The 26801-nt window shown below is 43.0% G+C and overlaps 4 protein-coding genes across 6 annotated transcripts in view; 2 read left to right on the top strand and 2 right to left on the bottom strand.

Annotated features, from left to right (window-relative positions):
- Positions 1-17384, bottom strand: part of LOC109646879 (retinal-specific phospholipid-transporting ATPase ABCA4-like) — a 47120-nt gene extending 29736 nt beyond the window's left edge. For both annotated transcript variants that reach the window (XM_069510832.1, XM_069510833.1), the window contains exons 1-12: positions 17248-17384; positions 16199-16311; positions 15612-15705; positions 15339-15480; positions 14762-14901; positions 14158-14285; positions 13830-14027; positions 11639-11728; positions 9496-9733; positions 8952-9091; positions 8450-8566; positions 8086-8283 (exon numbers count right to left, since the gene is read on the bottom strand). In XM_069510832.1, coding sequence (XP_069366933.1) covers positions 8086-8283; positions 8450-8566; positions 8952-9091; positions 9496-9733; positions 11639-11728; positions 13830-14027; positions 14158-14285; positions 14762-14901; positions 15339-15480; positions 15612-15705; positions 16199-16264 — 1551 coding nt within the window. In that variant the 5' untranslated portion in view covers positions 16265-16311; positions 17248-17384. The remainder of the gene's footprint in view (positions 1-8085; positions 8284-8449; positions 8567-8951; positions 9092-9495; positions 9734-11638; positions 11729-13829; positions 14028-14157; positions 14286-14761; positions 14902-15338; positions 15481-15611; positions 15706-16198; positions 16312-17247) is intronic.
- On the top strand, positions 657-3358 carry LOC138405044 (flagellar attachment zone protein 1-like). The gene is made up of 3 exons (XM_069510837.1): positions 657-839; positions 1606-3021; positions 3138-3358. Exons 1-3 carry the CDS (start codon positions 816-818, stop codon positions 3261-3263), a joined length of 1566 nt encoding a protein of 521 aa, XP_069366938.1. The 5' UTR covers positions 657-815; the 3' UTR covers positions 3264-3358.
- On the top strand, positions 4182-6684 carry LOC109646891 (DNA ligase 1-like). Its single transcript, XM_069510839.1, has 3 exons — positions 4182-4354; positions 5121-6347; positions 6464-6684. Exons 1-3 carry the CDS (start codon positions 4331-4333, stop codon positions 6587-6589), a joined length of 1377 nt encoding a protein of 458 aa, XP_069366940.1. The 5' UTR covers positions 4182-4330; the 3' UTR covers positions 6590-6684.
- Positions 17385-18639: 1255 nt separating the features above from the next.
- LOC109644233 (rho GTPase-activating protein 29-like) overlaps positions 18640-26801 on the bottom strand; it is a 28092-nt gene continuing 19930 nt past the window's right edge. For both annotated transcript variants that reach the window (XM_020109584.2, XM_069510834.1), the window contains 13 exons: positions 26448-26528; positions 26062-26235; positions 25813-25950; positions 25333-25520; positions 24105-24274; positions 23432-23566; positions 22914-23012; positions 22202-22365; positions 21911-22099; positions 21675-21812; positions 21193-21425; positions 20602-20902; positions 18640-20514 (listed from right to left, as the gene is read on the bottom strand). In XM_020109584.2, coding sequence (XP_019965143.2) covers positions 19360-20514; positions 20602-20902; positions 21193-21425; positions 21675-21812; positions 21911-22099; positions 22202-22365; positions 22914-23012; positions 23432-23566; positions 24105-24274; positions 25333-25520; positions 25813-25950; positions 26062-26235; positions 26448-26528 — 3165 coding nt within the window. In that variant the 3' untranslated portion in view covers positions 18640-19359. The remainder of the gene's footprint in view (positions 20515-20601; positions 20903-21192; positions 21426-21674; positions 21813-21910; positions 22100-22201; positions 22366-22913; positions 23013-23431; positions 23567-24104; positions 24275-25332; positions 25521-25812; positions 25951-26061; positions 26236-26447; positions 26529-26801) is intronic.

Here is a 26801-nt window from a genome sequence, read left to right as displayed (position 1 = left end):
GCGTGCAGTGTCCTCAAGCTCTCAGTCAGGCTCCACCCCTCGCTCCTAATAATGTGGTCACTTCTGATTTAAAAAAACAAGATGGTGCCGGACCAAATAGACGAGAGGCTACAAAGCAGCACTAGTGTGTTGAAGTTCGATTTGGTGAAGAGAAATGACATTTTATAGTTTAATATTGTTTGAAAAAGACTTGAAGTGATTATAACATATGTTGGGTAACAAAAGTATATTTGTGCTTTTTGTACTGTTCCAATAGAAATCACACAGTTTGTGGTACTGTGTTTCAAAACTGATCGATCAATCAATAAATACATTTTTTATATACTCCATATTCACTTATCATAATTTGCCTCATAGGGCTTATATCATGGAAAACTGTTTGCTTAATATCACATTTAACTGACAGTGTCTGTGGTGTCCCATGTGACAGTTTCTGTGATGTCACATGTGACAGTTTCTGTGATGTCACATGTGACAGTGTCTGGGATCCCATGTGACAGTTTCTGTGATGTCACATGTGAAAGTGTCTATAATGTCCCATGTGACAGTGTCTGTGATGTCACATGTGAAAGTGTCTATAATGTCCCATGTGACAGTGTTTATGATGTCATATTTGACCTTGATTGTTAAATGTCATGTATCTGGACCTTAAAGCCATCAAGGCCAGGTTCAGTGCCTATAAGAGTTCAGGAGAAGACCTTGTGAGGACAACAGCTCCAAAACTAGACCACAGATCCACAAATCTTTGATACACGAGACCGTCAGAAGACAGAATATACTTCAGTAAACCTACACTATTCCTGTATTTAGCCAACATGCCGAAGAACAAGTCAAAAAGGGTAAGGTTTCTAAACAGGAAACATGTTTTTCAGTGTTACACTTTACACGATTTTATTTTGTTTTTCCATTGTTTGGCTCAAACCCCAAAAATATTTTTCTGCGAGGGGATGGACTTTAAATAAACCCATCATATTGGTGCTAATGCTAGAATGCTAGCATGAGCATACTAGTGATTTTTTTTTAATTTGTGTGTGCACCACGTGGTCAAATCTCTCACAAGTCATGTAATTTGTGTGGACGAACTACTGAAACGTTATTTGAGAAGAGGGAACTGACTTAACAGCCTTATTTCCACCAATGCTGGACAAAGAACCAGAATAAAAGTCCCATACAGATATACTGCTTATGATGACAGGATACGCAAATTCACTGACCAACCTTCCACAATAAGGCAACTAAATGAAACGGCTTACATAAATTACTTTTAAATGGCCAAATGTTACACTATAAAAACTAACTGGATATTGTTGATAATAATCATAAATATTGTAGTTAATTAGCTATATTATTAGCTATTTATTGTTTGTTTTTCATTTAATCAATAATCGTGTAAATCGTGAAACTGTGATATTTCCTCTGACAATAATCGGCACCAAAATTTCCTATCGTGACATATGTAGAGACTGTATTTAACAGAATTGAAGAAACTGTATTTAAATGTACTGGTGGTTAAATCAATGATTTGTTTTGGTCTGGTTCATCATCATTTAATTCAAAGTGAGTGTGGGACTGTGTTTTTAACTGTTATATGTTTGTGTCTTTCAGGTGCCAGACTCCGAGAAATTGTTTGAGGACCTCCTTGAAGCAAAACAGAAGTTGGACTCTGAGAATTTGAATCTGGCTCATGAAAATGCCAGTTTAAGGATGGCCATGTCCTGCAAAGAAGCTACATGGCGGAAGGAAAAGGAGAGCATGCAGAATGCTGACTTTGAAAGACTCAAGGAGGAACTAGAGCTCGATCTAAAGGATGCCAAGAAGGAGTTGAGGATCCAAGAGAAGGAGTACAGGTCTTTGAGTACTCGTAATCAAAGCCAGCAGGCAGAGATCCACAAGATCAGACGTGACCTGAAACAAAAGTGCAACCAGGTGAATGAGCTGGAGTACTCGATAAAACAGAGGGAACAGGTGATCGACAGGACTCTGCATGAGAAACAGGCGCTGGACAAACAAATTGATGAGCTCACAACCAAGCTTAAAGCTATGGGGACAAAAGTTCTCCAGAATGAGCCTGACTGGCGCTCAGAAATCAAGGCTCTGAAGGACGAGCTCAGCCGTGAGCAGGCAGAGAAGAAAGATGGGTTAATGAAAATCCAGGCTCTGAAGGACGAGCTCAGCCGTGAGCAGGCGGAGAAGAACTCTGGCTTCATTAAAATCAAGGCTCTGAAGGACGAGCTAAGCCGTGAGCAGGCGGAGAAGAAGGATGGGTTCTTCAAAATCAAGGCTCTGAAGGACGAGCTCAGCCGTGAGCAAGCAGAGAAGAAGGCTGGCATTATCAAAATCAAGGCTCTGAAGGACGAGCTCAGCCGTGAGCAGGCGGAGAAGAAGGATGGGTTCTTCAAAATCAAGGCTCTGAAGGACGAGCTCAGCCGTGAGCAGGCGGAGAAGAAGGCTGGCTTCATTAACATCAACGCTCTGAAGGACGAGCTCAGCCGTGAGCAAGCGGAGAAGAAGGCTGGCTTCATCAAAATCAAGGCTCTGAAGGAGGAGCTCAGCCGTGAGCAGGCAGAGAAGAAGGCTGGCTTCATTAACATCAACGCTCTGAAGGACGAGCTCAGCCGTGAGCAGGCGGAGAAGAAGGCTGGCTCCAATAAAATCAAGGAGCTGGAGAGACTGCTCAAGGTCACAGAAGAGACGTGGGTGACCAAGCATGAGGCTAAAATTCTCCATATGGATCAGATGATCGCCAGTCTCACCAGTCAGAATATAGCACTGGAAGCCAGAAACCAGAAACTAATCTCCATACAGCAAGCCACCGAGACCAGGATCCTCCAGAACAAGAATGAGTGGGAGACAAAAGTTCACGCTCTGGAGGACCATCTCAGTTGTGAGCAGGTGGAGAAGGAGGCTGGCTTAGTAAAAATCAAGGAGCTGGAGAGACTGGTCAGCGACACTGAGCAGATGTGGGCGGCCAAGTACGAGGCCGACATAAAGATGCTCATCCTGAAACAGATCAAGCTTCAGGTAAGTCACATCAGCTCCGTTTGATTTGAATAAGAACTAGTTGCACTTTAAGTTTGTTTTTTATTAAGACTTTTGAAAGAGAAAACATCTAAACACACTCGTCTCTGTCTTTTCAGGAACTGGCCTTGATGAGCGACAAGGACAAGGCAACGAAAGTAAAGGAGCAAAAGAAAGCAAAAAAAGAGGCAGAGAAGAGGCGAAAGAAGGAGCTGAAAGAGAAGAAGAAGCAAGAGAAGAGATAGAAACTAGACAGAGAGAAGGAGGAGAAGAGGCAAAGGAAATTAAAAAGAAAATATATACCTCTCTTAAAAAAAAAATAAAGTTGAAATTTAATCAACATCTCTCGTTTCTTCCTCAATACACCCTGGTGTTCATTTTGTAAGTCATGGTTCTATATAGAGTCAAATATATGATGTGTATATAATATATACTGTATATATAATGTGATTGACAGCTAGTAATGTCCAATGGGTGCAGGTTGCAGGGGGAGGAGGGCGTGCAGTGTCCTCAAGCTCTCAGTCAGGCTCCACCCCTCGCTCCTACTAATGTGGTCACTTCTGATTTAAAAAAACAAGATGGTGCCGGACCAAATAGACGAGAGGCTACAAAGCAGCACTAGTGTGTTGAAGTTCGATTTGGTGAAGAGAAATGACATTTTATAGTTTAATATTGTTTGAAAAAGACTTGAAGTGATTATAACATATGTTGGGTAACAAAAGTATATTTGTGCTTTTTGTACTGTTCCAATAGAAATCACACAGTTTGTGGTACTGTGTTTCAAAACTGATCGATCAATCAATAAATACATTTTTTATATACTCCATATTCACTTATCATAATTTGCCTCATAGGGCTTATATCATGGAAAACTGTTTGCTTAATATCACATTTAACTGACAGTGTCTGTGGTGTCCCATGTGACAGTTTCTGTGATGTCACATGTGACAGTTTCTGTGATGTCACATGTGACAGTGTCTGGGATCCCATGTGACAGTTTCTGTGATGTCACATGTGAAAGTGTCTATAATGTCCCATGTGACAGTGTCTGTGATGTCACATGTGAAAGTGTCTATAATGTCCCATGTGACAGTGTTTATGATGTCATATTTGACCTTGATTGTTAAATGTCATTTATCTGGACTTCAAAGCCATCAAGGCCAGGTTCAGTGCCTATAAGAGTTCAGGAGAAGACCTTGTGAGGACAACAGCTCCAAAACTAGACCACAGATCCACAAATCTTTGATACACGAGACCGTCAGAAGACAGAATATACTTCAGTAAACCTACACTATTCCTGTATTTAGCCAACATGCCGAAGAACAAGTCAAAAAGGGTAAGGTTTCTAAACAGGAAACATGTTTTTCAGTGTTACACTTTACACGATTTTATTTTGTTTTTCCATTGTTTGGCTCAAACCCCAAAAATATTTTTCTGCGAGGGGATGGACTTTAAATAAACCCATCATATTGGTGCTAATGCTAGAATGCTAGCATGAGCATACTAGTGATTTTTTTTTAATTTGTGTGTGCACCACGTGGTCAAATCTCTCACAAGTCATGTAATTTGTGTGGACGAACTACTGAAACGTTATTTGAGAAGAGGGAACTGACTTAACAGCCTTATTTCCACCAATGCTGGACAAAGAACCAGAATAAAAGTCCCATACAGATATACTGCTTATGAGGACAGGATACACAAATTCACTGACCAACCTTCCACAATAAGGCAACTAAATGAAACGGCTTACATAAATTACTTTTAAATGGCCAAATGTTACACTATAAAAACTAACTGGATATTGTTGATAATAATCATAAATATTGTAGTTAATTAGCTATATTATTAGCTATTTATTGTTTGTTTTTCATTTAATCAATAATCGTGTAAATCGTGAAACTGTGATATTTCCTCTGACAATAATCGGCACCAAAATTTCCTATCGTGACATATGTAGAGACTGTATTTAACAGAATTGAAGAAACTGTATTTAAATGTACTGGTGGTTAAATCAATGATTTGTTTTGGTCTGGTTCATCATCATTTAATTCAAAGTGAGTTTGGGACTGTGTTTTTAACTGTTATATGTTTGTGTCTTTCAGGTGCCAGACTCCGAGAAATTGTTTGAGGACCTCCTTGAAGCAAAACAGAAGTTGGACTCTGAGAATTTGAATCTGGCTCATGAAAATGCCAGTTTAAGGATGGCCATGTCCTGCAAAGAAGCTACATGGCGGAAGGAAAAGGAGAGCATGCAGAATGCAGACTTTGAAAGACTCAAGGAGGAACTAGAGCTCGATCTAAAGGATGCCAAGAAGGAGTTGAGGATCCAAGAGAAGGAGTACAGGTCTTTGAGTACTCGTAATCAAAGCCAGCAGGCAGAGATCCACAAGATCAGACGTGACCTGAAACAAAAGTGCAACCAGGTGAATGAGCTGGAGTACTCGATAAAACAGAGGGAACAGGTGATCGACAGGACTCTGCATGAGAAACAGGCGCTGGACAAACAAATTGATGAGCTCACAACCAAGCTTAAAGCTATGGGGACAAAAGTTCTCCAGAATGAGCCTGACTGGCGCTCAGAAATCAAGGCTCTGAAGGACGAGCTCAGCCGTGAGCAGGCAGAGAAGAAAGATGGGTTAATGAAAATCCAGGCTCTGAAGGACGAGCTCAGCCGTGAGCAGGCGGAGAAGAACTCTGGCTTCATTAAAATCAAGGCTCTGAAGGACGAGCTAAGCCGTGAGCAGGCGGAGAAGAAGGATGGGTTCTTCAAAATCAAGGCTCTGAAGGACGAGCTAAGCCGTGAGCAGGCGGAGAAGAAGGATGGGTTCTTCAAAATCAAGGCTCTGAAGGACGAGCTCAGCCGTGAGCAGGCGGAGAAGAAGGATGGGTTCTTCAAAATCAAGGCTCTGAAGGACGAGCTCAGCCGTGAGCAGGCGGAGAAGAAGTCTGGCTCCAATAAAATCAAGGAGCTGGAGAGAATGCTCAAGGTCACAGAAGAGAAGTGGGTGACCAAGCATGAGGCTAAAATTCTCCATATGGATCAGATGATCGCCAGTCTCACCAGTCAGAATATAGCACTGGAAGCCAGAAACCAGAAACTAATCTCCATGCAGCAAGCCACCGAGATAAGGGTCCTCCAGAACAAGAATGAGTGGGAGACAAAAGTTCACGCTCTGGAGGACCATCTCAGTTGTGAGCAGGTGGAGAAAGAGGCTGGATTAGTAAAAATCAAGGAGCTGGAGAGACTGGTCAGCGACACTGAGCAGATGTGGGCGGCCAAGTACGAGGCCGACATAAAGATGCTCATCCTGAAACAGATCAAGCTTCAGGTGAGTCACATCAGCTCCGTTTGATTTGAATAAGAACTAGTTGCACTTTGAGTTTGTTTTTAATTCAGACTTTTGAAAGAGAAAACATCTAAACACACTCGTCTCTGTCTTTTCAGGAACTGGCCTTGATGAGCGACAAGGACAAGGCAACGAAAGTAAAGGAGCAAAAGAAAGCAAAAAAAGAGGCAGAGAAGAGGCGAAAGAAGGAGCTGAAAGAGAAGAAGAAGCAAGAGAAGAGATAGAAACTAGACAGAGAGAAGGAGGAGAAGAGGCAAAGGAAATTAAAAAGAAAATATGTACCTCTCTTAAAAAAAAAATAAAGTTGAAATTTAATCAACATCTCTTGTTTCTTCCTCAACACACCCTGGTGTTCATTTTGTAAGTCATGGTTCTATATAGAGTCAAATATATGATGTGTATATGATATATACTGTATATATAATGTGATTGACAGCTAGTAATGTCCAATGGGTGCAGGTTGCAGGGGGAGGAGGGCGTGTGAGGATTTCTATAAGTTTTGGTTCGTTTCAGGAGAATAAAACTAGGACGCTGCGTCGCTTTTCAAAGAATTATGGGGCCGCATTTTCTCCTCTCCTTTTGTATAAGATGGTCCAGTGTTTCCTCTGTTTCCGCTTCAAGTCTGTAAATATGTACCTCTCTTAAAAAAACGTGACGTGGGAAAATCTGAGTGGCAGAGGTCATTCCGGAGTGACAGATAAAAGCACATACATACATGAAAACACACATATTTATCCCCCACACACACACAGACTCTCCTTGTCTGTGAAACATGTAATTGCCATGTGAAACTCCCACCCAGCTGCACACACACATTAAAACATACACACCGACACTGATCTCTGACAGCCCCCCCTTCACACTGCTATGCACACCATGTCTAATGTTTCCATTCATGTTACTGTACAATACCCTGAGAGAGCTCAACGAAAGACCAGAGCCCACTTCCCATTCATCTTTGCGGGACCATACATTCACGACACAATGATGTTCACTCAGAGACGGGCCGAGGGGACGGATCCTCACCGATACACATGTTCCAGCGGGATGTCGGTGTGAGAAACATACCCCTGATGGAGCGAGAGGACCTCATGCTAACCGCAGCAGTGATCCTGAGGCCCCATGATCGCAGACAGCTATATCTAATTGGCTAAATCGCCTGGGTTTGTTTGTGGGGCTCTGAAGGGTCTCGGTGCTGAACAAAGGAGAGATTGAGATGCCTGCACTGATAGGGCTCCCTCCAAAACCACAACCCCTGCTCCCCCTGCTCCTTTACATCAGAGGAGAGAGGAGCGAGGGAGGGCGTGAAGGAAGGAGAGAGCGATTTGCCCTACTTTATTTAGCTGGGGTCTGTTTCAATGCGGGGCCATACACCAAAACAGTATTGGGCTCATTGGGGGGGTGACTCACTTCCACCTTCTCTCTACTTTATCACTGGCTCCATAATGGGAGCAAAGGAGGGGGGTGACAGCAGGCTTGTTTTCTCCACCTTTCAGCCAACTGGAGGGGAGAGCGGCTCTATAGCCGTGCTAAGTGGCCTGCAATGATTCAAAGGGGCCTGGCTGCAATCTCCTGGGAGCAGACCTGGAAGACTGATGCTCCTGTCGGGAGAATCGAGAGCGAGTCTCACGAAAAGACCAAACCCTCCGTCCTGGGAATATGCAAGATTTGGCAAATAGTGAAGAGGCAAAGGAGAGAAGCAGAGAAACAGGTTTCTCACCTCTCCATAATTGTTGAACATGCGAATCATCTGGTCAGTGATGTTAAAAATGTTCCTCCAGTCAAAGTTTGGCATGCTCGCCTCCCGCTGCTCCTCAGGACCACTGTGCAGGAAGTTCAGAATGTCTTTGGTGGTAAAGTCAGTGTCCTCCAGGCTGGTGTCCACAAAGTGCATCACTGTGGGGTTTCTCAGGGTGTCCTGCAGTGATGGAGACAGACGTTTCTCTATTATTATTGCTGATTTGGTAACTTTTTTTTGTATATAAAGTGTTTTTTCTTTGCACACTGAATAATGGGAATAACTGTGAATCAGCTCATGTGAACAGTGTTTGTGTTTGCATTTCTGTAGAGCCTATGTTTCATACCCTGATCATGTTCATCTGGACGCTGCTGTGGAAAAAAGCCCAGAGCTGAGGTCCCAGCTCCTCCCAGGACTTGGCCATGTTCTGGAGCCTCTCTAGCTCCTCGAAGGTCGTGTTGGCCTGGACACACAAGCAAAAACACACACCGATAAAAAAGGACCGATAGATCTGTTGATCTATGCTGACAGCATTAAAACCAATATGGAGCTCTGTGTTGTAAGGAATTTTGTCACACATAAAAAACATATGAGATCTGTTTTGTGTGGTGTAAAATATTCAGTGTTCCTTTCATTGCTGTCATCTCCTTTTGTAATTTATTTTTTAATTCCCCCCTCCTCTTCTCTTCCCTCTCTCCCCCAATCCCTCCGCCCTCCTTTGCTGTGGTAGTCAGCTCATTCCTAAGAAGGGTGGGGGTTCGAATGCACATAAACAGATTGTGAGGGTGTAGAGAGGGAGCAGAGGGACAGGGAGGTGAAGGGTCAGGCTGGAGGTGGGTTTCTCTTACACTCTTTAATATCTTGCGGACGGCAGGGGAGTCTGGGGTGTACAGGATCTTTCCCATCAGCAGGGGCTTGACTGAATTCCACACAATTTTTGTGACAGGGTTGGACTCCAGGCTCTCCATGAGGGCGTTGCAGAACGGAGCTGTGGGTGGAAGAATATCAATAACGGTCCATAATGAAGAGGAGTGAAGAGACAAAGACAAACAGAAGAGCATCATGCAGAAGAGAACACAGATATTGTCTCACATCCGCCACAATTTACATTCAGATAATAGCTTAATAACTTCATCAATAATATTTTAATATATAAAAATAAGTTCTGTAGTTTGCCTCCCTGACACATGCACAAGAAGATTGTGTGATAAGATTTATGGCCCCAGAAGGTTTCATAAATCCATCTTTAGATTGTTTGATTTCCTCACAGTGCCCGTTAAAATAAATACATTCATTTCTACTATAATTGCAAAAGTCAGTTAATGTGTATGATTTACTGTAATTATTCTTTATTTTACCCAGTTTCAGGAACATGTGAGTCTCTGCACTTACTGGCAGACGTATCGTAGACATAGTTCTTGTTCTTGGTGCCGTTGACCCCCAGGAACACCTTGTAGTTGTTGTCTTCGTACCAGTTGAAGGACAGGACCCTGGAGCCGCCTCCCTCCAGGTAACCACAGAAGAGGCCTGACACGCTGGACATGAGCTGGGTGAAGGAGGGGGGACCCCTGGATCTGAACAGAGAGGAGACGGCCTTCAGCAGCTCCTGAGAACTCGCCCGCTCCGTCAGCTGCGGGAGAGACGCAGAGGGTCAGATAAACTGTACAAGACAGTAGAAAACATAATGTGCAAGAGTGGACGAGAAACATTTAGCTACTAATTATGACCAGAGGAAAATGAGTGCAGTGATGCACAACGAGGCTCAAACAAATATGGATAGAAACTGATTTGTGTGAGTTTAAGCAAAGTCATATTTCATGCAGCCTCTGACAGGATGATTAAATGCTGAACTATTTCTAGACAGTGTAAATAATTAGCTCTGAATAATTATAAACAAGGGCTATTTATATTCTTCACATTCATTTATTTCCGAGCATAAACCGTTGCAGCTAAACAATAGTTGGAAAGATAAGCAAACATGTCGGACGGGCGCCTCTCACATGATGAGGACGGAGGGGTGGACTAAATATCCTCCAATTGATGGAACTAAAATAGCGGGTGCATTTCTCAGCATCATTTCCTCCCTGAAGAAACACAGAGGAGGCTGCCAATCATTTGAGTTGAGACGTTAACAAAGTGATTCCAAACACGCGATCAGCCAAAGTAATCTGTTTTCAGTAAAGTGATGGAGTCAGAGATGTTTTAAAGGTTTCAACACCACCCGGCTCCAGATGAGTGAGGTGCAGTTCAGTTTCTGCATCGATGACAATCAACCTGGTTTCAAAGGTCAGTGATGAAAGTGACTCATATCTATTCTTTGCCCCCCCCCCCACTCATAGCTCACTATTACGTGTGAACTGTGAGTTTGCCCCCCCCGGCTTTTCTCTCACTCTCACTCCCTTTTCCTCCCTTTTTTTTAAATGTATTATCACACACTCGCTCGGTTGAAAGGAAGTAGATGTGGATGACGGCAGCTTTTGGCTCGCCTCTCTGTCACCACGGTGATATGAAGGTCCCACCTACAGGATGTGTCACCTCACTGGAATGTCTCTCTCCCCCTATACCTCACCCCCTCCCCCTACTCACTCACACACACAGCTAAGGTGACGATGGGATACGATGGGATACCCCCCCCCCCCCCCCAGACATGGAGTGAACGTGCTGAGACACACAGCCCCAGACCCTTTATCTGCTTTTGTGTGTGTTTGTGCATGTGTGCATACGTGCACCTTATATCATTTATTTTTTTATTATATTATTTTCTGCGTTCTCTATATTTTGATACAGTTCATCTAGACCTTTTCTTATTTGGCTCTTTACTTGTTTTTGTCTTCTGATTTTTATCCTCTGGTCTATTTTCTATTTCTTCTCAAGACTATTTTGTATTTGTTCAACATGTGAAATCACTGAAATCTCAGCTTCTATTTGATTCAATTCTATTGTGCTCTGTTTTGCTCTGCAGGAACTATTCTTCTGTATTCTATTCTATTCGGTTCTATTGTGAAAGACAAGCTGTGTACACACGTGTTCACATACACATAGCTTGTTTCATAGCAAATACACCATTGGGAGAAACACATGAACACACATATCGTTTCTGGCCCAGTGCACATGTTAACATACATGTACATGTACACATGTATGCCACAGTCCATCACTTAGCCTCCTCTGGGAGTGAGTATAAAACAGGGAGCAGCGGAAGAGGTGAGGTTCCTGCAGGGCTAAAAATACCAGAGCCACCGATCCTGCAGGACTGAGAAGAGAGGAGGAGGAGGAGGAGGAGGAGACGGTGGAGTAGTAGGGTTAAGGAGAAGAGAGAAGAGAGAGAGCATGCAGGAAGAGAAGGAGAAGGTTGTGGAGTTCTGGGAGAGAAGAAAGAGAGGGAGCAGGAGAAGGTGAAGACGAAGGTGAAGGAGAAAAAGAAGCAGAAGAGAATGAGGAGAATTAGAAGGAGCAGGGTTTAGGACCAGGAGGAGGAGCCGAGACAGGAGCAGAGACAGGGGTGTTGGGTTATGAAGGACTTTTGGACACTTACAAGTTGGACGTTCTCTGACAACGCCTTGAGGGCCCGACCCCAAAAGTGCAGGTCGACCCCCTGGGAGCTGCTGTCCAGAACCTGAGGCATCTGTGGAGACACAGTCACAAGATGTCAAGTGACCGACATTCATTCTGTTCTTTATAAAAATCAGGATAAAACATGAAACACTAGAAACAATTCATTCTTTGTTCTTTGATCTCAAAACCACGGCTGCCTTTGTCCCGTGATGAAGAAACAACAAACCAAAATAACTGGAAACTTCCAAGAAACTTTTATTAAGAGGAAACCATCACATTTTCTCCACACACACACACACACACACACACACACACACACACACACACACACACACATCATCCATTTTACTTTTATTTGCCACACAATCTGCTCATGAAATTATGAAGGAACCAAATAGTTTTTAGTGAACTTGCATCAAACTTGAATTTTCCTTCAGACCTTCAGTGACTGTATCGTGAAAGCATTAGCAGCAGCAGCAGGTATTAGAAAACGTTGGGTCAGAGGGCTGCGGGCTACGGAAACCCTGAATGCCAAGACAAACACGCACATGAGATATCCTTCCTCTCGCATTCCTTGTGCCTGCATTTCAATGAAAGGAGGAAGGAGGGAGGCAGCACGGCGCTCGGGGGGGAAAGAGAGAAAGCGAGGGAATAGGAGGGGGTGGCGGTGAGAGGTTGACGGGACACGGGAGCGTAACCAGGGGAGGAGAGTTGGTGCAAGGCAAGAGGTCAGTGTGGTAATGGGCTTTAACTTACTGGAGCTAATTGAAGCAATCGCCACCAAGATACTACTGAACTCCTGAGAGGAACTGAGGATCCAGTTTGTTTGTTTGGTGTAAGAGACGTGGAAATGTCTCGTGTTCACTGAAAATATAACCAACATGGACAATCGCTCAAGAATGGATGGCTGGATGAATAGATGGATGGATTAATAATTGATTAATCATTCAATTAAGGTTGTCACATCTAATATTCACAATTTGAACCTATACAATTAAAGAAAAATGAAGTTCAACTATCTGTCTCGGTTTCAGATGTTTCCTGTTTTCCAGCAGGTAACCGGGCGTTCTGGAAGCTTCACACTGGCACATGTTGCTTTAGTGTTTATCAGAGACGCAGCCTCACGTCACTCACAGTGGCTCGCAGGCTGTGGGAGGGGCCTCGCTAAGCCCATTAGGGAACCAGGCCAAGACGGATAACTCCCTGAGCCTATCACCTGACTCCCTCAGGTAGAAACTGAACACATATGTACAGTGAGGAAATGGAGGCCGAGGAAAAAGTTTGAATAGAAACATCGATATTGATCCATCTGTTTTCTTTTAGTAACATTTTCTTTATGCTTCTTTAAATATCGCTCAGATTCATCTTCCTCTCACAGACCGAATATAATTAATAATTACATTAAAATACATATGAAATTAAAAGTCTTTTTCTTTCATTAAAATGTCGTCATTGTGCCATTCAAAGAAAATCTGTCTCGAGCTGCAGGCCTCCATGTTTGTGTCAAACAGCCTGAGCTTTATTCCGTGCTCCAGATAAAGCCAATGACTGAGTAAACAGGTTTGGCAGAGTCACCTCCGAGCTTCAATCTGCGACTCGGCCTCACATGCTCTTCTGGCACGACTACAGGCTCTGCAACAACATCCCATAGAAATCCAAGATGTCAGCTAGACCTGCACAAGCAATACCAGTAAAACAACTTGTCTTCACTTCATCAGCGACGTGTAATTATGAAATGATTTAAATGCGCAGCTGCTCAGGTTTCAGTGCCAGCAGTACTAACACAGTGTTTGCACTGTGTAAATAAACAGGTTTAAGTATTTAAAAAGAAACATCTGGTGATATCTTATATTGTCTTTTCTAATAACAATGAATTTATCATAATAACAAGTTCAGCCTTTGGATTAAAAATCACATCTGTGGTATTTTCTTGTGCGATTGTTGAGGAATATAGAACAAATCGCCTTCCAGAGGATTTCACAGAGGAAACTACGACCAGGACGTCAATGAAAAACAGCCATTTGCTTAGTTTCTTATTTGCAGTGTCGATAACAAAGCAAGAAATCTTCTCCGAACATGTTGATGATGATCAGGACTCGGAGGAACAGATGAAAGCAACGACAGGAATCAGCGAGGATCACTGGATATGATGAATACAACAGTGTGTTTACCCGTTTGAAGATCTTGAAGAAGTCCAGGTTGGAGTAGAGGATGTCCTCGATCTTCTGCAGCCTTTGCTGGCTGAGGGCACACATGGCGTTGCGGACCACGTGGAGTCCCATGCGACTGGGGAAGATGATGAAGTGCTCCAGCAACGCCTGACTGCACGCAATGTCCTTCAGCTGCAGGTCCGGGACGCCATAGGCAAACTAAACGATGGAAGAAGGAGAAGGTATGACTGCCTCGGCCTAAGAAAACTTGTAATAGTGTCTCCCAGCATGTAGATGTAACACAAACACAGCTAAGGTGATTTAATATCACTTTATTCTGCAGATGCACCTGTTCCAGTCGCAGCTGTGCATTGACCAGCTGGTGGATGACGGAGTTCGAGAGGCCGGCGTCTCGCAGCAGGAAGGCTGTGAGAACCTCGTCGTCCTTCAGAATGTCTTCTATCTTGAGCCCACGGCCTGGATGGAAAATCCGACACAGAGACAGTGAGAGAGACACCGAACCACTAAAGAAAATATTGACCCGGGCAGCGCTGGACCACTCAAAGGAAATGATTCACAGACAGACAGACAAGGCAGGGATTTGACTTTTCAGGGAAAGACCAGTGAGCGAGTGGAAGAGCGGCTTCATACACCGTGTCCCCGCCAATGGTATGAAGTTCATTTAACTGAGTTATATTAAAAAAATACATCTTTAAGTGTGCCTTCAGGCCTGGTCATGGACAATAACTAAAAATATATATTAATCAGAAGAGAAGAAAGTGGAATAAGACAAATAGACAATCTGCAACAATAACCCTGAAGGAGAGATTTTAAGTAACGAAAGAGAAAGTGAGGAAACGCTTTGGCGGCACAGAAAGAGGATATAAAGACAACAGGATGAAGAAAAACAGTTTTACTTTGTGTAACGTCCTGTTTCTACTATTTTCCTTTACCTGACACCACTGATGGGTTTTTCCGTAGCGTGTCCATGAAGTTTGAGAAAGACGTCATTTCTCCCCAAAGTCGTCCGAGCTGCTGGACCTCGGCCTCATTGAGCAGAAGCTCCTGGACGTCGACATAGAACCGAGCCAGTCTGGAAAAAAGACTCTGCGTTAATTTCTAATGTATAAATTATTCTAGATTAGGTGGAATGAGGTTTTTATTTTATTTAACTTTATGTATTAGGGGATCAGTGACACTTATCTTATCTCATTTATATTCTTAGGATTTGGGGTCTGTATTCACCTTTTTATTTATTCACTTTCAATCAATCTTATCGAATATTTTTGTGATTCTATAATTTTTACTCTTAACATTTGTTATTATTGTAATTGTGCTCTAATGTTGTTACACTGCTTTTCATTGTTTTCTATTCTTTGGCTTCAAGTTTTTATTTTGTAAAGCACTTTGTAATTGTGTGATGTATGAATAAAGTTTATCACTATCATAGTTAAACAAATTATAACTTTCCAAGCTATTCCAGTTTTTTATTATTTCCTCTACAACGTCTGAGGCTGTGATTCTTCTTACACTGAGTTGTTGTAGTTGGAGACGACTCCTGGAGACTCTCCCCTGGTTGGGTATCTGAAGCAGGGGTTGTTGGCGTTGCAGAAGATGCCCTGCATCCAGGGCAGGATGCCTGCGGAGGGCATGGCCTTGTTGGGGAAGTGACCTGAAAAAGCAGAGAACATGTCAGAGGGCACGTGAGGGCTTGTGATTTTAGACTTGTGTTTCCACAGAGTCAACATGTGCTGCTGGTTCAATAAAAAGATACTGGCGTCCTCGGGTCCGTCTCATTCTTACATTCATGTTGCTGGTACAGTGGATTTGCTTTCCTCAGCCACACCAGACCAATGAATAACAACACTGGCCAGCAGATCTCCACAAGGAAGCGGATCTGGACAGAAACAGGTACAAGTCAAACTGAAAGTACCAAAATACAAATACCTACTACTACTTCCTATACTGACACTTCATACATAACTCTGAGACTTTATCCAAGACCGAGAGAAAGTTTTGGGGCTGATGCTTATATCGATATTAGGGAAAAACTCTGATACCAAAGAGGAAGATATTCCTAAAATGTCATCAAATGTAATTGAGGCTTGATATTTTACAGTTTAACCATGGACTTAATTATAAATAACAAAAAAGAAAACACAAATAGAACCTGAATTAAGAAAATATTTAATATAAATGCACATCTTTTATCTGTATTGTTTATATGAAATAAAAGTTTTTGTACTGGTGAATATCTGCAAATACAAACACTGACAGCGGGAAAGTCTGTGAAATTGTTCAGGCTGTTGTAGGAAGCTGTGGTTTGTGTTGTGCATGATGCTGAACAGTTGTATGAACGTTGTCTGTCCAGCTCACATTAAGGTCCGTACCTTCTGTCTCTTGCGGAGAGTCCAGTTTTTCCACAACAACAGGCGGATCTGAGAGCCTGTCTTCATCGCTCCGCAGCTCAGCCCCTGGAAGCGGTCATCAGCCTGTGACAAACCTACAAACACACACGAGTCATCACATACAGGCTGCATACAGACACTGTGAAAATCAGATGTTACTGAGCCTGGTCGTCAGAGAGCAGGAGTCTTGTGCTGAAGCAAACATGACGGTGCTCAAACATCTACATCGCTCTGCAAAAGTGGGATAGTTAAGATTTTTCTAATCATGTTTTAAAACTCATTAAAAACAAACAGACTTTTATTGCTGACTCAAACTGGACTGGGCCTCATGCAGAATATCTTCATTAGGTGGTTTTGTCCATAATCATGGAGCCTCTGCTTTAGTGCCCCTGAGCAAAACACTGCCAGTTTAAAGGTTTTGTATTCATGTTGGCAGGAAGACGACAACAAAATACAAGTTAGTAAAATGAAATGTTTAGTTGAATGTGAGTTTTAAGTACAAACATGACTCTGGAAATGTGATTGGTAAAAAAGCAATTTGTTTTTTCTCATGCCGACTTGTTCCACAATCATTTTGTTGTTACTGGAAAAAAAAAAAAAACTCAAATGCCAATCACGTCCACAGGTTGTGTGCAGATGGCCTCGGAAAATGTCCGACACGAGGAGTAATTTGTTCAGAGTGACGTGTCCAATAGATCTGTGTTGACCGTCAGAGCGAGGGACAAGTTAATACTCGTCAGGAAAATAACGAGAGACTACAGCAGGAGAGCAGAGGCGATTATTATGTGTCCGACTTCTCTGAATTCATCTCATTACTCAAACTGTAACGAGGTAATTACACATGACAGGAAATCTTTGAGCAAGATTGATAGAAACAGAAATTTAGGAATTAAGTAAATGGGATTAAGAGATAAATTTAAAAAATAAATAAAGGAGGATCGGATGCAGGTATTTTAAAAGCTAAATTAGCATCTGTCAGCTCTAACAGCACAATCACAACAACAATCACAAGAGTAAATCCTGATTCCTACCTTTTACAGAGCGATATTAAAGTTGCACGACATCGAGGCAAAGAGGTTCACAAACAAGATGAAGTGATAGAAAACAATAAGCGAGGACGAAGAGCTGCGTACGTCTCCTGTAGCTGCTCTCTCTGCCTCTCCCTCTCTCTCTCTCTCCTCCAGGTCAGCAGCACTCCTAATCTGATTGCTCTAATCTCCCAGCTCAACATGGGCAGGCAGAAAAAAGACAACAGTCATCCATTTGGAGGTAAACGTAGAGGAGATGTGCAGTGGAGAGGATGTGATGAAAAGGGAGGGGAGGTGGGGATGGGGTTTCACAGGTTTGATCCGCCTCCACAGTGTTTGTCCACAGGGCCAAGATTCACCTGCAAGAGTCATTGGGAGCCCCCGGCCAAACACTGACACTGAGCGAATCAGAGTTTGAAAGAGACGGAGGAGGGCGAGGAAGGGGGTGGTGGGGTCACAGGAGTCTGAAGCGAGTCGTCGCTCCGAGCAGCTCGACAAGGCGGAGCAAGTGACACGGGTCGTTAGGTCGAGAGAATGTGGAGCCCCGACGGAGGCAGAGTGAGAGCACTTGAAAACAGTTCACAGCTTAACTCTCAACACAGAGTCCTGGTGGCTCAAGTGGCTGCTTCACTCCCTGAACCGACAAATACAGTAAAACACTGAAGTAACTCACTGAAAGTAAACAAGGTCACAGGAGAGTCGGTCAATAATGTTTCTTATAAAACCTTGGCTCTCTGAGACAGAAACACTGGAGCTGAAAACATTAGTTGATAAGTTAATGGATAAAAATCTCCTGTCAAATACTCAGACGATCAATTCATCGTGTGAGTCGTTTTTTTAAGCAGTTTCCTGAATCTCATTATTTTGCTTTTTTAGTTTCCTTATAATTCCTATAATTCATGAACAAATTCCATTAATAGGTGAATTATTTTGTATTTTCAATTAATTACCATATTATTTGCCCAAAATTCCACTGAACAGGAAACTTCCTCAGAAATCACAGGAAGTACTGGAAAGATGTATCCTTCCTTTACATCATTTCAAATTAAAAGTATTTGAGTTTTGGGCTGTTGGTCGGACAATACTTTAAAGAGATTTAATTTTTACCCATTACATCGTGAACATTTATGGACTAAAGTTTTTGATCGAGAAATAATTTGCAGATCAATCAGAACTGAAAATCATAACTTATAGCAGAGGATCTAAATCCACATGCATTTCACTGCAATTTGTCCACTACAGCAAAATAAAGCCGATAATCTGGATACATGAAGAGAACAGAGGAAACAGGGAATAGTTAAGAACTACAAATAAAACTGTTTATGCACGTCCACCAAACATAAAATAACAAAAACTTTTGTACTGAACTAAAAGAACACTCCCCTGAAGCAGAAATAACAGTATAAAGTACATTTTTAATTTGCAGCAAGAATTGTTGCATGTCATTTCTTTCTTTTGTATAGTCACAAAATTGTAATGAGACAAAATGACTGTGACAAACATGCAGTATGTATGAATATAAAAAACGTAAACAGATACATAGGGCTTACATACTGAGAAAACAAATGTACCAATCACAGGCTACGATGGAAAATTCTTTCAAATTAAGAACCTCATGTTAAAAAGAATTACCGCCATCTATTCCTCGTGGAATAAAATGCAACATTTAGCACATTTTAACAATGAAGGCATCATTAGAATTACAACCTGTATTAAGTGCATTGTGTGATTAAAATAAAATATAATTATGGGACAAATAAAACAGGACAAGACTTAAAATGTTTTTTCAAAACAAAAAAAATTGTGGTTGGCAAATTTCCTTTGTCATAAAAATAAACAATGTACATATTTGATATTTAAGAACGTGACACTGAACATTCAACGTTGGTGCCACTTTTTTTTGTTTCGCTTGTTTTGAACTCTTCGACCAAGCAATGTTGACGCAGGACTTCAAAGTGTAAAATAGAATATATTAGTACTTATAACACTTTCATGGTTTATTTCACAGGCCTATTATTTTCCCCCCACCCTCAGCTTGTTGATAAAACCTCCCCAGTTATACACTCTGGCACAGATACATTCATATTTACAGATAAAATGTTTTTTTATTTGGCATCAGACAAAATGAGCCTCTCTGTGTTCTAGCTCCTGCAGCCGCCGAGGTCGCAGTCTTTGGTAGACGGGTTTAGTCTCACCGGGGCTGAGGTCGTCGGGGCTACTCGGGGGTGGGGACTGCGGCGGTGAAAGGGAAGCGGAGGTCAGGACCCCGGGGTCGATGGCACTGTCGGTGGAGTCTTGGGTCTGGAGCCGTGTCTGCGGGGGGCTTGTAAGGGCAGGGGACGGGGTGACTACCTGACAGGGGGTGACGGGAGCGAGTGTGGAGGTGGTGGTTGTGGTGGTGGTAACAGTTGTAGTCCAGTTTGGAAGCGTCCGAGCTCTGTTGTTAATGGAAACCGGGGGCTTGTAGAAAGTTCCGGGAGGAGGCTGCAGAGTTCTCGGGGCCCTGAGCGTAAGTGGAAGGTTTGGTGAGCTACTAGATCCACTGACTGAATTGCCTGTGTCGTTTTCCCTTTTAGACGTCCAGCCAGGCATGACCATGTAGGGGGTGGTGGAGAAGATGCTGGTCAGACTGGCCGTGGTGGAGACCACAGAGGTGGTGGTCACAGTCGGGTTAAGTGTGACGGGCACCGTCGCCTTTACAGGTTGCACTCCAGCACTGGAAGGCGGCAGGTTGGCCACAATCATAGCAGTCCTGGGTGTGACATCATAGTGCTTATACTTCCTGTCCCAGGTTCTCCTCTGCATTGTCTGCGTGTCAATGAAAGGTGTGATGTAGTACGTGCTCACTCTGGATGAGCCACTTTGCCGTGACTTTTCCAGCTCTGGTATTTCCCGTATGGTTTCAGAAACGCTCTCCCGCTCAGAAGAGGTGGCGTCAACATTAGCAGCGGCGTTTCGATTATTCCTCTCGCTCATCTGAACAGGGGCGGGCAGACGTTCCAGCGGCATGCTGATTGGTCGGGACACTTGTCTGGCGCGCTGGGTGCGTAACTGGACTTTTGGTGCCGCGTTGGTAGAAGAGGGGTTGGTGATGCTGGGGCGGCCAAACACCAAAGTTGACCTCTGGACTTCTCCCCCGCTCGTTGTCTGGACCCCGTTGAGTTGGGCTGAGTCATCTGTTCGGTCCGTTCCAGGCTGGACCTCCTCCACCTCATCCAGGATGTGTGAGGATGGGATCACCGACGAGTATCTTTTGTACACTTTGGCGCCCTGTAGGAACAAAACGGACAATTCAGGATTAAATAGTCACTAAAAAAACAAGATCTGTTTGTGTGTTTTATATGAATCCCTCCTCACCTCTTTGATGTCCATCAGGGAGGTGGAGTGTCTGCTGAGCCGCTGCAGCTTCTCCTGAGGGGTGAGCCTGGGCGACCCCTGGCCAGTGGTGGAGAGGTCGGAACCGGACAGAGGCGACACTTCAAAGACCGTTTGGAAGTGTCGAACCAGCAGCTCCACCATCAGAGCCTGGTAGGGGTAATCCACCAGGGAGGACAGGGACACCTCCGCATCGGTCTGCCGTGGCTTCACCAGCGTTGGGCCGAAGATAATACCCAGGTTACTCGCAGTCATCTTGTTCTCTTCCGCCTGCTCGTTCACTCTGAGGTAAAAGGAGTCATTGTCAGTTTTATTTATAACAATAAAGAACAGCAGTCATTTCTAGATTATATTTCTAGAAAATCATAAAATTTAAATAATAGGGAAATGGAGATTGATCATTTAAATTAAAAAATGATCCGTGCTTAAACCATAAATAGAGCACGGGATGTTCTTTGTAACACTTCCTTTGTGCTTTAGGGAAGTTTCGATTTACCTTTGTGTCGTTTGAGGAAGTTTGCTTTAGTGTGTTTGAGCAGAATGGCCCAAATATTTACTGTTTCCAGCTCTTACCTGCTCAGGTGAGCGATAAGGAAGCGCAGGGTCCTATAGTTAGCAGTGGGCAGCTGGCGGAGCAGATCTCGGATCTTGAAGATGACTCGGTTGAGCTGTATGCTCGGGCCGCCTTTCTCTCCGGTCTGGGTGTTTGGAGGTTTGTCTGCCTCCTCCACTATCACCCTCTGACACTCTTTGGACAAGCCGATGAAGTCGTTGTAGTATCGATACAGGATCAGTGGCTCTGGTAACTGTAGGAAACAGGATACACTGTGAGGTGTGACAGGGAATTGTGTGGTGGAAAATCAACCTACCCGAGCATGAACTGTATATATTTTATTTAATTTCAAGAAGTATAAACAGAAAAATAGTAAAAGACATAAATTGCAAACTAAGAACCAAATTTAAGATTAAATTCTGGGATAAAAATCATCTTTGACTGTCTTTTATAATGATCATTTTAACTTCTTAAACAACTGCAAGAAGCATTTGAGACGTACCTGTCTAAGGTAGAGTTTGAGGACATTGCTGATGTCATGAGGTGAGAGGTCCGACAGTTCAACCAAGTCCTTTCCGTTTTCAAACGCCTGACAGAGCTTCTCAACGCGGGATTTGGCTCCATTCACACGATAAATCCCCTGTGATGAAACAACGGGGACATCAATCAGAACGTTTTTTTTACTGTTATCAAAGATCTTAAGTGACAAATCCACTTGCATTATAAAACTGACTTTACCTTGATGTTGAGGGCTCGACTCTCGATCTCAGACGTGCACTTCTTTATGATGAAGGGGATTCCATCCTGGCTGTTTTTTGCTGCTTGGGTAAAGTCGATGCCGAACAGGTGAAGTCTGCCTTGCAGCTTTTTGTGGCCACATTGGATGGCAAGCGTCTCCAGACACTTCTTATGGCAGGCCAGGGAGCACTGGAAACAGACAGCCCAACAAACATAAATGTTTTTAGTTTATTAGATTAATAAATACGAATGAGTTCATGGAAAAATGTGACATATCGAAAAGTATTATACCTCTTCACATTCAGCTCCGTGGAAAACAACCAGGCTGTCGCACTCCCTGCATTTAGACGGCGCTCGCAGTTTTCTCAGCTTGTGGGTTTGAGCAGCTTTGGACATCTGAGCATTTCGGAACGGACCAGGAGAACTGGCCGTCTCCGTCACCATCTCTGCCAGACCTGGATATCACATGAGGTGAAATCAGATGAGGGAACTTAACACACTGAGGTCTTGTTTGTGTCTCGGTTAGTTCTCCTTTAACAGTTTCTAGTTATTCACAAATTGAGTCACAATCTAATTCAAAAGATAAGATATGACAACGACCTAAATGATAGAAACTATAATGACCAGAAGCTATTATTTCACTACGTAACACACAATTACATTTCAATTCTCGCGGAAAATTGAAAATAAATTAGGCCAAATAAAAGAGGTGGTCTGCTGCTTCACTTAACAATGAGCAAACAAACATGAGCATTAACTGGAAGAGTTCAGCGTAGATACAGGAAGTGCGAGCTGAGGCTAAATGCCAAAACTAACACGACCCCCTTTCTGCGCAGCTCTGTCGGGCTCCCTCGACTCCTGTCACATAAATAGACCCGTTGACTGACTGCGTTACTGCAGACAAGTCTAAAGCTGGTGTACACAATACAGCAACATGCATCTTTCAAAGAAGAGGGCTGCATATAACACATCTTTATCAACACAACACACACACACGTCTAACCATTGTCTGAGGGTGATGGTGGCTCCCTCTCATCCAAGTCATCAGCAGAAGACATGGTTCCAGTAGAGGGAGTCCTGGGTAGCCGTCGTTTAAAGTCACCTGCACACATAAAGAAAAGTAATTATAATTTTAAACCGTTCATTTAGTATATAGAAATTATACAAAGATAAGCTACGATGCTCTACATTGTGTACATTTAGTGCGAGCATATTTTATAGCTTTGCACAGCTCGGCTCGCAATTTCAGCTGTAGAGGGAAGTGCAGAATTATATGAGCAGTGTGTGGGTCCAATGTACAAAAAGGAAGTTACACAAAAGTTAAGAAGAAATAACTGCGTGCCTACATTCTCGTTTAGCCTTGTTATCAGAGTAAAGATATTTTTTTCTTTTTAGCCTTTCAAAGTGATGATTATGTATTTTTCGCTATTTTATCTGCACAAATATTGCATCCTTGCCCCTTTCTTTTCTTTATTTTAATACTTCTAAGCTAATAAAAACTTGGTGAAATATTCCTCATACCTGGACTTGCGGTCGGGGAGTCCATGGACCTCGACTCGCTGCTGCCTCCGGCGCTCTCCGAGTCACTGCACATTCCGCCCTGGCTTCCCTGACTGCTGGAGGCCCAGGCTCTCAGCGGGGCCTGGCCTCTGAGCGCTGCACGAAAACAAATACAGACCACCGTTCACACACAGACTGAGAAACTTAAGAGAAATACAGTAGCATGCCACTGCCTGCTTAGTGATATTCTTAGCAGTTGTTTGAGTTATTTTCAGAGACGAACAGTCACACAGATATTCCAGACCTATGATGAGTAAGCAACACACAACTCAAATTGTTTTGAGTAAAGTCCAGAAAAAATTCCCATGACACAGATCAAACGATAAGACCCTGAGAGGATCATGTGCAGATACAGGCAGGTTTCAGGTTCATCTGAACCAGGGATATTCTGTCTGCAACCTCCAGCAACAACAATCAAACACTACATACTGAAAATTGTCAAGCTGTCTTAGCTACAATGACCCATGTGTTAAAAATGTTATTTCATCAATTACTCACAGTCATGCTTGTGTGAATACTGAGTATCAAATGACAGCTTCTCTGAAGTCTGCTGATAATCACAGCACTTGTAAATACAAAGGCTCTCCTTGTTTGACTTGTGATCTTGCCACGAGTACCATTAACTCATCTCCACCTTGTATGTCTGTGCTGCTGTTGGACCTCCGCTCGCTCATCTTCGCCGGCCTGTGTGAGGGACTGTCCACCTCGTCTCCGCTCAGCACGTCACAGGAGGTGATGGATGCCTGCGACAGGTTTCCGTGGGAGGAATGAGTGCTGCCCACTGACCTTTTGTTGAACAAAAACCTGGGGAAATAAAAATTCAGTGCTTAAGGTTACATATGATGAATTTCACTGCTGAGCAATACTTCTGTTGTTCAGTCTTATTATATTACACTGTGTGAATCTGCAGCTGTTCGTTGAACACAAGTGACTCAGGCATTGCTTCATCAGGCACTAAGAGTTTTAGTTTTCATTTCCTAGCATGTAATCTGTTTTTCTAATAACTAATGTCAAACAATGTATCTGCATTGTTATGTTATGTTATCTATTGAGTCAAATTTGCATCTGTCATCTAGACAGTACTAATACTATGGACTAATATACTGTAGTACTGTGGTTACTACAGTGTATATAGGAATATTAGCTCATCTTTGCTATAGAAGTAACCTTTCTGCTTCTGTCCATTACAGGCTCAGCTTTAGAACCCTCAGGGTTTTGTATTTCCTTAGTTTTAAATAGACATTGCTCAAAGTCATTAAATCCAAAATTCTCGCTGGGATTTGTTATGTGTAACTAACAATGCTATTTGAACAACAGCGTCATATATCCGACATTTAACGTACAAACGTAAGTTATGAAGCATTGCTTATTTTGTCAGGGTAGTGAGCTAAACCAGAGCCAAACTCTCACGCTCACAATCTCCCCTGCTGCATTCAGCCTGCGCCACAGATATTTCCTGAGGAAGGGCAACAAATTCAACACGCATTCTGTCTCTCCTTGGTTCCCCCTCTCTTGCCTCCTCGCACACTGACTCACAGTTACCTTTGCTGAAAGGAGAACTAAGTAACTTCTAAAACAGTGGGAGAGACTTATTTCAAAACACTGTTATATGAAACTGAAATTGAATCCAAAATGACCCAAAACTACTCAACAGCTGAACAAACACAACATTTGACCTCATGGCCTGTGTCTTTTGCATTTGCAACAATCTGCCCAGTGACCTCCGTGCTTATCTTATTGTAAACCCTCAAACACGAGTGCAGCGAGCAGATTTCATCACACTTGCACAAGTTGAGGAACTTAGGTCTCAGACGAGTTTTTCATGCTGTCTTAGGAGTTTCAAAGCCACAGTCCTCGGGTACCTGGTATTGTCAGAGGAGATTGAGTCGGAGTGCAGTCGCTCTTTAGGCAGGTTTTTGGGAAGGTTCCTGACGAACTCAGCGTAGCATTCCCCCGGTTCATAAAACTTGGCGCTCTCGCTCAGGGACTGGTAGTGGGCAGGAAGTGACATGGTCTGAGCCTGCTGCATCTGAAACCAGTTCACGGTCACCTGAAGAATAACAAATTAAAGTTTGAATGAGTGAAGGAACAGGTGAGACATGAGTGAATGAAAAAAGTGATTCTAAAGCAATAAAACAAAATTAATCATATGAAATCATTTAAACATAAGGTATATCAAGTGTTAGTCCTTTAAATATTCCAATTAAATTGAAATAGATGGTTTCAGTCTTGACTTTCAATTTCTCATTGTGTGGCTTATCATTTGTTTACAACTGTATCATTCAGCATGCATTTAAGATATTTCTTTAAAATACATTTAAATTTCCTTTCTGTCAACTCACAGCTTTGAGGGTGAGGTCACACTGAAAGACCATCTCTCGGAGCTGTGTGAGGATGGTGCTCTTGGCGTTGGCCAGATCCATCCTCCTGACGCCTGCGTCATCGATACAGCTCTGGTACTGGTCCTGTGCCTCCTCCGCCTGAAGCAAAACAATGGATTCAGAGAACAGTGTGAGGATGTGACTGAAGCACTGAATTGTCAAGAACATACATGATGCAGTACCATTTATTTTCCCATTGTTATTTTATACCTTCTGCAGAGCCTCCTCCTCCAGCCTCCTCTTCTTCTCCAGCTGTTTGTTACCAGTATTATTGGGCTGCTGCTCCTCCTGGGAGCGGTTGGCAGATGAGTGGGCTTTCTGGTACTCCTCTCTCCTCTGGGACTTAAGCGCTCGTGCTTTACGCAAGGTTGCATCTGCCTCTTGCTGCCAAAACCACGCAAATAAGTCGAAGTCATTAAAATAGTGGGTGTGTAACAGATACATATTATTGACATTTGCATATCTGACAATGTCTTGGCTATCTGACAACATTTCTCGCCGGATTAGTCTCTTATACAAGGAAGCTCGTTCACATTGTTACTGACTCAACAGTAACTCCCTTATAGTAATTGACCATATAGGGACTCTTTACATACCGTTTTCTTTTGTTCCCTCTGCCACTGCTCCTTGATGTCTTTCCTCAGCTTGTCTAGTTCATTCTTGCGAGCGAGGAGAGGCTGGGAACAGATGGAAGCTCAACAATTACAACGAGGCATTTCAAAATGTTTTCCGGCCAAGTGTATTCTCAAAAGGCTTTACTCAAAAGAAATGATTTGGAAGTCAACTATGCTAGAAATGCTTGTGTCCTAATTAGTTGGCTTTCTGGAATACTAATTTCAACGAGATGCTTTGGAACTTTCTCTTTCCAAACTTTCTTGACCATTAACGTCACTACAGGCTTTGGTTGTGTCCAAAGTGTTGGTTAGAATAAGAACGACACATGTAGTATA

This window comes from Paralichthys olivaceus, chromosome 16, assembly GCF_024713975.1.
Source record: "Paralichthys olivaceus isolate ysfri-2021 chromosome 16, ASM2471397v2, whole genome shotgun sequence".
Classification (NCBI taxonomy): Eukaryota; Metazoa; Chordata; class Actinopteri; order Pleuronectiformes; family Paralichthyidae; genus Paralichthys; species Paralichthys olivaceus.
This window is presented reverse-complemented; position numbering and strand designations above follow the sequence as displayed.